Source organism: Notolepis coatsorum (genome assembly GCF_963971535.1).
Source record: "Notolepis coatsorum genome assembly, chromosome: 9".
In the NCBI taxonomy this organism is placed as follows: domain Eukaryota; kingdom Metazoa; phylum Chordata; class Actinopteri; order Aulopiformes; family Paralepididae; genus Notolepis; species Notolepis coatsorum.
Genome location: NC_140173.1, coordinates 25,939,124 through 25,952,409, shown reverse-complemented (window position 1 = coordinate 25,952,409; position 13,286 = coordinate 25,939,124). Strand labels below are relative to the sequence as shown.

At 47.2% G+C, this 13,286-nt stretch overlaps 1 protein-coding gene across 1 annotated transcript in view; it reads left to right on the top strand.

Moving 5' to 3' along the window:
• anapc1 (anaphase promoting complex subunit 1) overlaps window positions 1-13,286 on the top strand; it is a 252,373-nt gene that overhangs the window by 107,323 nt on the left and 131,764 nt on the right. The window contains exons 25-27 of the mRNA XM_084321811.1: window positions 1,219-1,297; window positions 1,568-1,607; window positions 1,887-1,960. Of these exons, the coding sequence (XP_084177937.1) occupies window positions 1,219-1,297; window positions 1,568-1,607; window positions 1,887-1,960 (193 nt within the window). The remainder of the gene's footprint in view (window positions 1-1,218; window positions 1,298-1,567; window positions 1,608-1,886; window positions 1,961-13,286) is intronic.

The window sequence follows — 13,286 nt, the reverse complement described above, 5'->3', positions numbered from 1 at the left end:
GGGTAGTTTATTAACCAGTGTTGTGGCTATGTTTGTAAAGAATATGTTTAGGTATTTGGCCACATCCAGTTTGTCTTTGATGAGTGTTAGGCATGGGCGGTATGACGGTATTAATGTATACCGGGGTATTTAGAGATACCGACGGTATTGAAAATCAATACCGTCAAAATCACAGATCTATTTCAGTTTATATTACAGTGAAACGTTGTTTTAATAGTGGTTGGTTGTAGTGCACTGCACACACGCGCCAGCAGATGGCGAGACCAGTCCTCGAGTCACTAGTGGAGCGAGGCAGCTGGTTCTCTATACACAGGAGTACACAGGAGGAGATGGGGAAACCCCGCTTCACTGGAAATTAAATGAGAGTCGAGACACGCTTACCGTTGCTGCGGGCTAACTGGCTGTTCTGAGAGCTAACCTGTTGTGTATGTGTATCACAACGGTGGTCACGCTTTACGGTAATGTTGCGACAGTGCTGTGAAAATACCGTAAAACGTTGTGGTAACGAGTGTGTGTTGTTGTGGACTGGTGGAACAAGCAAATAAACGGTAAAAAGTTACGTCGCAGTCCGGTGCGTTTTTGAATACACAATACTAACGTTACTAGGGTGTTGCGGGGCTCCTGGCTACCATTCTGAGAGTTAACGTTAGTATTACTAGGATGCTGCGGGCTTCTGGCTAGTGGCTCCATTCTCTGAGAGCTAATGATAGTAGCACTCGGATGCTGCGGGCTAACTGGCCATCTCCGCGACTTGTTTACTTGGTAACACGGGTTGCCCCCCCCCCCCCCCCCCCCCCCCCGCTGATGAAAATGAAAGTCATACCGTTCAATACCGTACACAGCGGTATTATATAATCAAGGTATAACGGTATGAAAAAAGTGATACCGCCCAAGCCTAATGAGTGTTGAATGTTTATGTTTGTAAATCTGGTTTTTAGTTTTTTTTTACTGCAGCCTAGTTGGTTGTTGAGTCATTTCCAAAGTTTGCGGGTTTGTTTTTGTTTTCCTCAGTTTTGTCATTGATGAAATTTCTTTTTTTTGTGCGGTTTTGATCATGATGTTTACGTCATTTCTTAGTCTGTTTCTTTGAGTTCAACCACGTGGGCTTGGAGTTCACTGTTTGAGCTTTTGGCAAGCTTTGTCTGACTTTTATGAAGTTCCGAGCATTTTTTGTCTCCATTGTAATGTCTCTCTCTCTCCTCTCTCTCTCTCTTTCAGAGTTATGCCCTCTACATAGTTGGAGATGAAAACGCCACATCGACTGACGTGTCAAAATACCTGGTCAAACTCTCTGCAGGTACGTGGGTTTCAATGTAATAGGCTCCTCACTATGTGTGTGTGTGTGTGTGTGCACGCGCTCATGTGTCTGAGAGTGTGACTAGCCTAATTCTGTGTGTTTTTCTTTCTGTGACCTTTGATCCTTGTTTGTGTGTGTGTGTGTCTTATCATGTCCTTATATTTCAGCCCTGGTGTGGTTGTTGGTGAGCGTTGCTATTTTCTCTCACTCTATCCCTCTTTCTATCCTCCCTTCCTTGCACCTTCTTCTGAAACTCTCTCTCTCTCCCAGGTCAGAAGAAGCATGGTGCCAGTGAGCCGGTCTACAGGAGGTAAGGTGTCCACTGCGTCTGGGTGGTTCTGTTGGGTCTGTCTTCCCTACATCTCGCTGGGTTATTAGAAACCATGATCAAGATGTAGGAGGAAGTTATCATGTATCTGCTTAGTCGTCCTCTTTAGGCGGCCTTTAGCTGAGGCACTATTTTAATCAATATAACATTTTTTTCTAACAGACATTTTAATTGGAAGTTTTAATTGTTTCTTATTATATGCCAGAGCTATTGATATTTAATCAATCAATGTTGTTGCCATTTTCCCTGTGTTCATTCCAGACAGAGCAGTGTGAAGTTTGAGTCCTCCACTGAGACTTTGGCTGAGAAGCTGGTGGTTTGGCTCACCTCGGCGGGTAAGTGTGTGTGTTGTGTGTGTGACAAGGTGACAGGAAATGGGGTGTTTTTGGATGTTAAGTCGGCGAGGTGAAGCTACAGATGTACCGGACCGGTACACACAGGGGTCTGATATCCAATTCCATCCAAAAATAGAGGAGAAACGGCCAAGACCCCTCAACCTTTCAACTAAATCAGATTTTAGATATTAAAAAAAAAGCTTGAGAAAAGATGATCTAAATCAAATAAAATCAAATCAAATTTATTTGTAAGGCCCGACAACACACGTTAACACTTTGAGTGCCAGCCACGAGAAGTCTCGTCAGTTCATGCCATGCGTTGAGTGCGAAGAACGAGAAATCTCGTTATTTAATCGTTTTTATTTATTTAATTTTTTTTATCAATTTTTTTTTATTATTACTTACATGAAACAAGACAACACATTAATCACAATCACAATACACAGAACTTCACAGGAAAATAACAAAAACAATAATAATACAGAATATAACAATTTATAAATTATAAAGAAGAAAAGAAAACAGAGTTCAACCTTTTTAAATTTTTAATTAAAAATTCCAGGGGTACTATCTAATAGATCAGGGGTTCCCAAACTTTTCAGGCCAGGGCCCAAAAAATAAGGCGTCAGAGAGCCGCGGCCCAATGCACATCGTCAGGCTTTTTTTTTTTTTTTTTTGCCATGCGACCGATTTTTTAAGCCAAATATCACTTCAATCCTATTAAGTTAGTTCAAGTTAGTTATTCATTTATATGTGCTATTTATGAGAGGGCTAACTTGTTGCAAAATAATAATGATAATAATAATAGCCTCATTAAAATGCTATTGTTGCTTCGGTTGTTTTCAGCGTTTTATGTGCATAATCTGTTATTTAGTTTGAAATGTTCGTTGAAATAAGTAGATTTTTCGTTTTTGTTTATTTATTAAGTTAATATAAAACCATATAGTCACATTTTAGAATACAATAGAATAGAATTTTAGAATACAACTAGAAACACTGTCCTGGCCTGCTTCTAAGTTCAGTGGCCTGACAAAAAAAAAAAAAAAAAATTATTTAAAAAAAAATTAAATCATCTCGCGGCCCACCCGTGGCTGCTCGCGGCCCACCTTTGGGTCGCGACCCCGACTTTGGGAACCACTGTAATAGATGACCAAATAGCGAAGAACTAGCTAAATAGCTGCCCCCCAATAAAATCCTTAGTTAAATTCAAGACATCACAAAAGACTAGACAGACGAGACATTTCCTCCTCCCCCTCCCACGAGACCGCCGGACTCCCCCGAACAAGCACCCCAACCCCGCTCAGCCGCACACGGCGGTCCTGACCTTCTCAGCTGCTGCGAACCATACAGTAGGTCAATCCCAGCCTGCCCCACCCCAATCACCCGCGCCGTGGATATCTCAAGATAAATCACATCCAACAGTGTTAGGGACCAGTTAATCACTGTGAGCTTCTCAGGCTCCTTCCATCTCATTGCTATTAGCTTCTTCGCTGCTGTGACGCCCGCTAGGACAACCCTTTTCAGTTGTACGGACGCGGGTAGTGTTGTTATATCGTTCAGGAGTAGCGTAACAGCTGTGAATGGGATAGTTAAGCCACACAGATCTGAAAGTTTGTCCGCTATTGACCTCCAGAAGCGGGCCACTGGTGGGCAATCCCAATACATATGCATATAAGTGCCAGTTGCCTTTTGAGAGCACAAAGTGCACAGAGAGTCTTTTATCAGTCCCATAGCAAATAGCTTCCTAGGTGTAAGATAGGTCCTATGAATATAATTAAAATTAATTTGCTGGTGATTGGGGTTGCGGGAAGACAATGCCACATTTGCCCAAACATCATCCCAGTCAAACTCGGGGTCCAACTCCGGGATATCCACACGCCAGATTGTATCCAATGATACATTTTTATACGTGGACTGAATTAAGAGCGTATAAAAGTCTGAGACAAACCCTCTGGAGGTCGTCCTGTCCACTATGAGCCTGAGGAAGGGGTGTGGTTGCAAAGCTTGAGCCCACGGCACGCCATGCGCCCTCAGCGCTGACCTTAGTTGAAGGTAAAGAAAGAAGGACTCGCCGGGAAGATCATAAAATTCTCTTAAGTCCTGAAACGCACAGAGGCCGTTCTTATCATAAATATCCTCCAGAGTATGAACCCCCCTCCTTTGCCATTGAGGAATATTAACCGGCTTGTGCCCAACAAGTAATTGCTGGTTATTAAAAATTGGAGAGTCCAGGTGCCATGGGCATTTAACCCCACACGACTTCTGTACATTACGCCACGTCTGGATCACGTGAGTTATGATCGGTCCATACCTCAGTCGGCATTTCGAAATAGGGACAGTGGAGTACACCACATCCTGCAATCTTAGCGGTGAGACCGCCGCCGCTTCTAAGGAGCGCCAAGATACAGCATCTACAGGGTCTAGCCAGCACATCAGAGGTCTCAGTGAAAAGGACCAGAAATAAAGCTTAAAATCAGGGATTGCGAGGCCCCCATCTTGTTTCCTACGTTGAGTAGTAGCTCTTTTGATTCTCGGGCGTTTGTTATTCCAGATAAACTTAGATACCATCGATTGTACCTTGCGCCAGTGGTCTATTGGAGGGGGCAGGGGGAGCATTGAGCTAACAAAATTTATCCTAGGCAGGACGTTCATTTTGATTATGGAAGCCCGGGCTTGTAAGGAGTTAGGAAGGGACGACCATCTGTCTAGATCCTGGCGTATTTTATCAAAAGTACCTGTGAAGTTGTACTTAGTAGTTTGACTCAGCGTGGGGAATATCTCTATACCTAAGTATTTAAAATGCTCCACTATGGGGATATCAGCTGGTAGTCGCACCGCCTTGGCCAGCTCATTAAGAGGTAGGCAGGCTGATTTGTTCCAGTTAATCTTAAAGCCTGACAATTTACCAAAGTCGTCGATTATTCCCAATAATTTTGTGGCCGACCGGGAAGGGTCATCCATAAAAATCAGTAGGTCATCCGCATAGAGAGCAATTTTGTGTGGTGTATTATTGATCATTATGGGGACGATGTCCTCCGATTGCCTAATAAATTGGGCCAATGGTTCGAGGGAAAGCGCGAATAGTCTTGGGCTCAGAGGACAACCCTGTCTAGAAGATCTGGAGACTGGGAAAAGTGTGGAACAGTTTTTGCCTGTCAGTATCATTGCCGACGGCGAGGCATACAGGACTTTAATCATATGAATAAAATTCTTTCCAAGACCCATGACCTCAAGTACCTTCCACAGGTATGACCATTCTAGTCTGTCAAACGCCTTCATGGCATCCAAAGACAGAACTGTGGACGGAGCTGTATTGTCTTTACTGTTATCGACTACATGCAACAGCCTCCTAAGATTATCTGCTGCCAGGCGCCCCGGGATAAAACCAGTTTGATCGCAGTGTACCAATACCGTCATAAATCTCTGCAGGCGGCGGGCCAGCACCTTGGCAAACACTTTTAAATCGGCCCCGAGAAGACTCAAGGGCCTATAGCTACCACAATCATTGGGATCTTTGTCCTTCTTGAGAAGTAAAGAAATCAACGCCATGTTGACATCTCTTGAGAACTCCCCTTGTTCGATAGCGTAATTGATCATATCGAGCATCAATGGACCCAGTTGGTCCCAGAAAGCTAAATACACCTCGGGTGGAATACCATCCCAGCCTGGTGCCTTACCCCTCTGCATTTCAGCAATCGTCTCCCTTAGTTCCATAAGAGTGATCGGTTTCCCCAGTTCTTTAGCCTCTTCCTTAGAAATGTGGGGTATCTCAAGCCCGCCAATGAACGATTCAAATTTAGAGTCGTCGAGTAAAACTCTTTAAAAGTGTCGTTGATCTTTTTCGAGTCAGTAGTGACTGTACCCTGTCGCGTCTTGATCGAGGGGATATCCGAGAAATGATCATTCGAGCGTATTTTCATTGCCAATAGATGGCTAGGCCTGGAGCCGTGAAAGTAGTAATTTTGCCTTGTCCTATGTATCAAGAACTCAGACTGTTGTTTAAGTATGGAGTTTATTTCTTTCTTGACTATCTTACGTTGTGTGTTTAGTCGTTCACTATAGTTAGTTTGCAAAGATGCGTATAGGTCCGCATATAATGTTTCCAGTCCTTCTAGTTTTTTTGACCGGGATTTACGCAAATTGGAGGCGAAAAGTGTGACATGACCCCTGATAAATCCTTTCAATGCGTTCCATAGGACCCTGGGGTCATCGACCGTGCCAACATTGATCTGCAAGAATTCAGCTAGTTTACTCCTGAACTCAGAACAGAAATCATCGTTCTTTAATAAGGTTGAGTTAAAACGCCACCTGGGAGCTCTCGTGGAGAGCCTGCCAAAGGTTGCCACAAGGAAAATCCCCTTGTGGTCCGAGAGAGCCAGGGGAACCAATGAGACGTCGAAACTATCAAACATATTAGGGGACGCGAATGCATAGTCTATTCGAGAGAAGGTTTTGTGTCTGGCTGACAGGTGAGAGTAATCCTTGAGGGTGGGATTGGATATTCGCCATAGGTCTGTGAGCCCAGTGTCCTGGGCCCACATCCTGAGGGCCTTAGAGGACCGTTGTTGGTCGCTTGTTTCAGAGGACCCGGACCTATCCATCTCCGCATCCCAGCACGCATTAAAATCACCACCCACAATGAGAGCGTATCCAGTAAGTTCCAACATATTCTTCGTGATTGTATTATAGAACGCTGAATCAAATGTGTTAGGGGCATACAATGCTATTATTGCCATCTTCCTATGAGAGAACTCAACTTTTGCTATAGTACTCCTTCCCTCCGTGTCCGACCACACATCCAGGACTTTGATATCAAGGTTACGTCTTGTAACTATGACGACTCCTTTCGTCTTATCATCGGCTGAGGATGAGGAGATAACGTGATATTGTCGATTTGCTAGCCTTGACACTAGGCTTGGGCGGTATCCTTATTTTCAAACCGGCAAACCTTTATGTTATAATACCCCGGTGCACGGTATTTGACGGTATGACTTTCATTTTCATCAGCGGGGGGGGTTACGTGTTACCAAGTAAACAAATCATCGTCAGCTCTCAGAATGGTAGTCCCGCACCGGTAGAAGCCCGCACCGTTTTAGCGTTAGCATCTAGCCTATAGCCATGGCAGACTATTTGATTCCTTAAGGGCTAGAAATTGCCTGGGTTTTGGTCATATGCTCCCGAAATGCTCCCGTTGTTTGGCTACTTCTATGTGCAGTGAAAACTACTCGAATGCTTTATAACCTAGTCATTGATTTAGTTCAGGGTAATCTAAGATTAGCCGCAGCGCTAACGCTACTTAACGTGAGCTAACGCTAGTTATTCAAGCTCAGTAGCTCACAGAGAGAGATAAACAGCTGACAGCGGATAGTACAGGACGGTACAAATACAATAAAAAGGCGGGTGGGGGCTGTTGTGTAAACCTTGTACTCTTTAGTTCACATATAATAAGAGACCGATTGCTCCACAACAACACTGCTCTCGTCACAACGCTTTACGGTATTTTCACAGCACTGTCGCAACATTACCGTAAAACGTGAACACCGTTGTGACCCACTCGCTCCACTAGAGTGGTCTCGCCCTCTGCTGGCGCGTGTGTGCACTACACTCAAAACTCCGTTTCACTGTTATAGAAACTGAAGCGCATCTGTGATTTTGACGGTGACGGACGGTATTGAAAATCAATACCGTAGGTATTTCTAAATACCCTGGTCTACCTTAATACCGTCATACAGCCCAAGCCTACTTGACACATCACCCACCAATAAATGCGTCTCACTAAGGAGAGCAATGTCAATATTTCTTCTCTTCAATAACCAAAGGACACTGGCACGCTTGTGTGGGGCGTTAAGACCCCCTGCGTTCCAAATTAAAATATTCAATTTAGCCATGGTCGAATTTGTCTAAATGCGTAGAGAACATACCAGTGCAGCCAGGCTGAGTACAGAGGCGCTGATCCAGGCGGGCCCAGGCGGTCAATCCCAGGAGTTCAGAGGAGGAACAATTATACACATATAAGACAACAGTACATAAAACACAGAAAAATACCACCCCAGTTACAACCCCCCCTCCTTCTACTCTAAACCCTAACCCACCCGTCCTATTATTAACCCTCCTATACCCACTCTCCAATCCCCTCCCTATGCCCCATCCACTAAGGATGGTCATCTTCCTATCATTTCCCACTGGAGTCATGGATCCAATAAGATGCTCCACCGTTGGCTAACGAAGCCCGTAGCTTCATTAAGATGCTCTCTGCTTCTTCTGGCGTGGATACGCTCTGTAGGCAGTGGTGCGTCGCTCCCTTAGACACATGCCGAGTGGGCATCCCGTCCCGCCTCAAGAGTGGGGTTGCGTATCTGAACACTCCGTCGACCTCGACTCTCTCTAGTAGAGCGATGGCATACTTGTCCTCTTTGGGCCGAACCATCTTGCGTTCGGTCTTGAATGGCAGCGCGTCTAGTGTCCATAGCCTCTCAACGTGCTGTAAGAGTGTTGTCTGTGTCGCTCACCTTGGTGTAAAGGCAGCGTGTGGACGTTGGTTGGCTGGCAGGTCCGTAGAGGGGGCCCTGGAGCGTCCACCCCAGTCGGGTCTTAACCGCGGCTGGGCATCCTTTGGGTCCGATGTGGGCCACCTTGATTGGGACAATGAGGTCCACGTGGTCGGAGCCAATGAGTAGGGTCGGTGTAGCTCCGCTGATGAGCGGTATGGGCAGTTGGCGTAGGTGGTCGTACTTCTCCATCAGCTGTAGCATGACAAACCTATGTCGTAGCTCATGAGCGCCTTGTTGATGCTGTACCGCTTCTCAGGGTGGTCGATCGCTGCAATGGTGAACGAGACGTTTTCACCTTTGATTGTCTGTAAATCTTGACGAATGGTACGGAGGGTCATGGTCTCCTCTGGTCTCCGCAGGTCCAACTGGGTCGCGGCGGAGGCGAGGAGGAGTGTTTTCTCCGACCCGTCGTCGAGGACGGCGTAGGTGTCGAGTACCTTGTCTCCGTGGCTGAGGAGTACTCGTACTAGCTTGAGGAGCACTCTGGGGCTCCCACTATTTGCGGGGTCGATGTGGAGCACTTCTGTTCCCGAGTTGCTTTGTAGAGCTAATCTTCGCTTGGGGGCCTCGCGCAGTGATTCACGGTAAGTGGCGTCCTTGGGGTCAGCCTTAATCCACTGATCCATTTCGGCGGGGGTCAGTTTTTTGTATACGTCGCACTGTGACAGCCAGTGTCCGCCGTGGCAGTAATAACATGTGATCTTGAATTCTGGAACCTCCATTTTCCATTCCTCTTTTGCGGGGGGGTTGTGACTCTTCTGTTTTGACACCGACTCGGCCTGGTACATCACTGTGATGGGCCTACTTTGGTCTCCTGGTGGGCGCTTGTTGCTCTCATGCAGTGCTTCGAGGTGAGTGCCGTCACACTTGCCACACTTCTTCTTAAGGCGGCATTCTGCTGCCATGTGGCCGCGCGCGCAGCGGCGGTTATCTTTAATCCACTGACTTACTTCGGCTGTGGTCAGTCTCTTGAATGCGTCGCACTGTGACAGCCAGTGTTCACTGTCGCAGTATTGACAGGCAATCTTCCATTTCTCCTTGGCGGGGGAGTTGTGACTCGTCTGCCGTGATGCCGACTCGGCCTGGTGCATCACCAGGTCCCTCTTTAATGTTCGAGCCACCCCATGCGAAGGTGTCAATTCTTAGGCTGCTAACCTCCCTGGCTAGGAAGTCAGCAAGGTCCAGGAGTGACTGTTCTGGGCCATTCGGGTCACGGTAGTTTCGTTGCCGCCGAAAACGTTCTTGGCGGAATGGGGGGAGCTTCTCCAATATACGCTCCACGTTGGAGTTGGCGTACAACTCGTACATCCCCTGGTCTCGTTGGGACCCGAGCATCCCTACTAGGGACTGTACCTTGACGGATAGGTCGTCCAGAGCTCGGTTGTCTCTAGCCGGGGGGAGACGTTCAATCTCACGTATCTCCTGAATGACATAGTCCCATGTACGTCCGTAACGTGCGTCGAGGGCAACCAGGGCGTCAGAATAGGGAGTTTGTGAATTGGAGTATGCCAGCGCTATGTTGTGCGCTCTAGTTACCTTGAGGTGCTTAAGGAGAATGGCATACTTGTATGACTCGTCCTGTACTCCGGACATAATTGTCTCTAGGCACATACGCAGCTCGGTATACTGCACTCGGTCTTCTCTTGTGAAGTCTGGGAATGTGGGTGTCCCAATGTAGTGCGCCATGGATGGCTGCGACACTGACGCACGTGGGGGGAGAGGCATCCGTGGCGAGTCTCCCTGTACGTTGGGTCGTTGGTTCGTGCTGGGCGGGAACCAGGGGCTGGGTTTCCAGGCACTATTCCTTGGTGCCGTCTGTTGCTCGAACTCCCCACTGGGACGTGTTGGGGGTTCATAACGCAGCGTGTCGGGACTGAGACCGGGGCTGCGTTGAGCCTCCTGGTCTGAGATGGGGTAGTGCGGGTGGGCTTTCTGTCCTCCCTCGTCCTCCGTTAGGCTTTGTAGTCGTTCGGCTAGCTGCTCTGCAACGTAAGCAGGTTCTTCCCTTAGGCGGGGTCCCGTGTAGGTTTGTCGGGGAGGGGAAGGTGCCCTTGACCCGTGTCGTGATGATCTCCGGGAGCTCCGGGTGGAAGAGTGGGGCGTCACCCTCTGGAGCGCTTGCTCCATCATTTGTGCTTGTAGGCGGTCTCGTTCTGCCTCGCGCTGCGCATTTGCGCGGTCTCGCTCCATGGTTTCTTGAGCCTGGAGGCGCCTCTCTTCCAGTCTGAGATGTATCGCGGCGTCAGCCTGGAGGCGACTCTTCCAGTCTGAGATGTTCGCGCTCACTCTCTCGTTGCGCCTGGAGGCGTCTCTCTTCCACTCTGGAATGTTCACGCTCACTTTCTTGTTGCGCCTGGAGGCGGTCACGCTCACCCTGGAGGCGGTCTCTTTCCGCTGAAGCGGTTAGCGTGGCGATCAGGACTTGCGCTAGCCTCTGGTCGGCCTCGCTTGGGGATGACGCTGATGATGGTGATTTGGAGTTGGCAGGGCTTGGCGGTGACCTGGTCTCCTTACGCACTCCGAGGTCCATTTCGGGGGCGCTGTACTTTGTCTTCTCCCGCACTCCGAGGTCCATCTCGGGGGCGCGGTGCTCTTTACTCTGGTGCGCTCCGAGGTCCATCTCGGGGGCGCATTCTTTACCTTCTTGCGCTCCGAGGTCCATCTCGGGGGCGTGGTGTTCTATGGGCATAGTCAAGTCATGTCCCGCTTGTCCCCCCCCGTGAGCTAAGTCAGTTTCACTTAAACTAGCTTGGGTCTCTACCCCTGGGGTTGACAGGTCGATAAGGTTGGGCATACTTGAGCTACTAATGTTATCCTTGCTTAACGTCCTCGTAGATAAGCTAGGAGGTAGATCTACAGCGTAGTTCTCCAAGTGGGGAGGGGGCTGATGCTGGCGCCTAGGGCGCTCTAATGGGGGAGAGCCGATTGGAGAGTGTCCGCCGCTGGCCATATTATTACTAATATGATTATTATTACTGATACCCTCCGGCTCGAAGGACCAATTGTAGCTAAGGGGCTACACAACCCGGACTGTATTAAAGATTGTTTAGATTAAACCACTACTAAAGAATATTAATAGCCAGACAGTATAGTTAGACAAAATGGCGGACACTCAATTGACGGCGCGGGGACAAGGATACCAAGTTTACAGTATTTTAATAGTCATAGCAACATACATATTAATTATCACGGTTCTCCTTTAATAATAGAATGTCAGGGTATCAAAGTCAGCGGTAATGAATAGTTCCTAGGTTACGGATACTCGACCGGAGCTCTGCAGGGAGTGAGAAGAAACGAGGCGATACTGGGAAAAGCAAATGGTAGCTGGAGACGATGGTTTCCCTCTGGAGCTCCAAGCTCCGGAGGAACTGTAGACCGGTCGGATAATCCTGTCGTCGCTGGAAGAAAAGGGGTCTCGTACGGAACCGGTCCTTGTAATCCTAGCGCCCGATGGCAGGGTTAATAGCTATTAATCCAAAGGCCCGTTGGCATAGATGGTAGCTAGCTAGCTTCGTTTGTACTGGAAGCTAACCCGCAGACGGTCTCCAATGAGTAGTTATATCCAAACGCCTCTGGGTTTAACTATACGTTTCTCCACGTTACTTCGCTTACACAAGTCACTATACTGCGCCAATAATGGCTCTACAATATTATAGTCGTATCTAAGTAGCCATTAGCTCTCTGTAACGATACACTGCTTGTAGGTCTGTGTACAACTGTACCGGACGTATCACGCTCTCGCTCTGCTACTTCTCCTGTTATGTTACTGCCGCGCGGCTGCTTGCACCATCTACAATATATATACTCAAACTGATCCCTATGGGGCTCAGCCGATTTACCTGTACCGAATCAATGCGCCTGCTCTGGGCTTGTCCGAACTTGTCTGAACATGTCTAGAAAACAGGTCTAGGGGGCTCGTCTCTGGCGCCTACAACGTCAAGGGTGGGACCCAATGAGGCGAGCGAAGAATACTATTATGCAAACAGATGGCGTAAAGATATATATCTTATATATATAAACAATATACAAGTTATACAAATAATAATAAACGCAGACTTTCAGTGTTAATCTGGACCTTCAGAACAGTAGTGTTCTAAAGTTTTCAACACCTTGGCAGTCAGGTACTAGCGCTTAAGTCCACCCATAACCACTCCCCCTTTGGATTAGCTGTCATCCGTCAGTAGCCATTTTCACACAGACTTTGTGGCATTATGGATTGTCTTTTTCCCCACAATCTGCCAGCTTTGGGTCGTCCACACTGAACCAAGTGTGTGTGTTCAGACCGCATGCTGATCGAGATGCAGCATGGATAGAATAGACGTAGATTAATGGAGTAGGCCGTGCCTGTCTGTGTTATGCCCTTGAATTGCAGAGACCCAGTATCTGAAAAAAGTTAATCTGAACAAAAGGATCTGTCCGCTTATTTTCAACCTAAACCCATTTCTATTATCTGACTTTGGCCATAATCATGTGAATTTGAATCACACATGAGTGAGTTGTGTTTTTCCAGGTCGATGGAGTTGGTTACTGCTCCTGGCTGCACATAAGTTTTCAAATAATCTATGCGGCTACTATTTTTTACTTTCACTTTAGTTTAGTTATTTTGTTTATTAGGATCCCCATTACCTGTTACACATGGTAACACGGCTAGTCTTCCTGGGATCCACACAGAACAATATACACACACACACACACAAAGCAAAATACATGGTAACGGTAACAGAAAAATAAATAATGATATTAATAAAGAAAGTAAAACAAATATATAGCTCCTC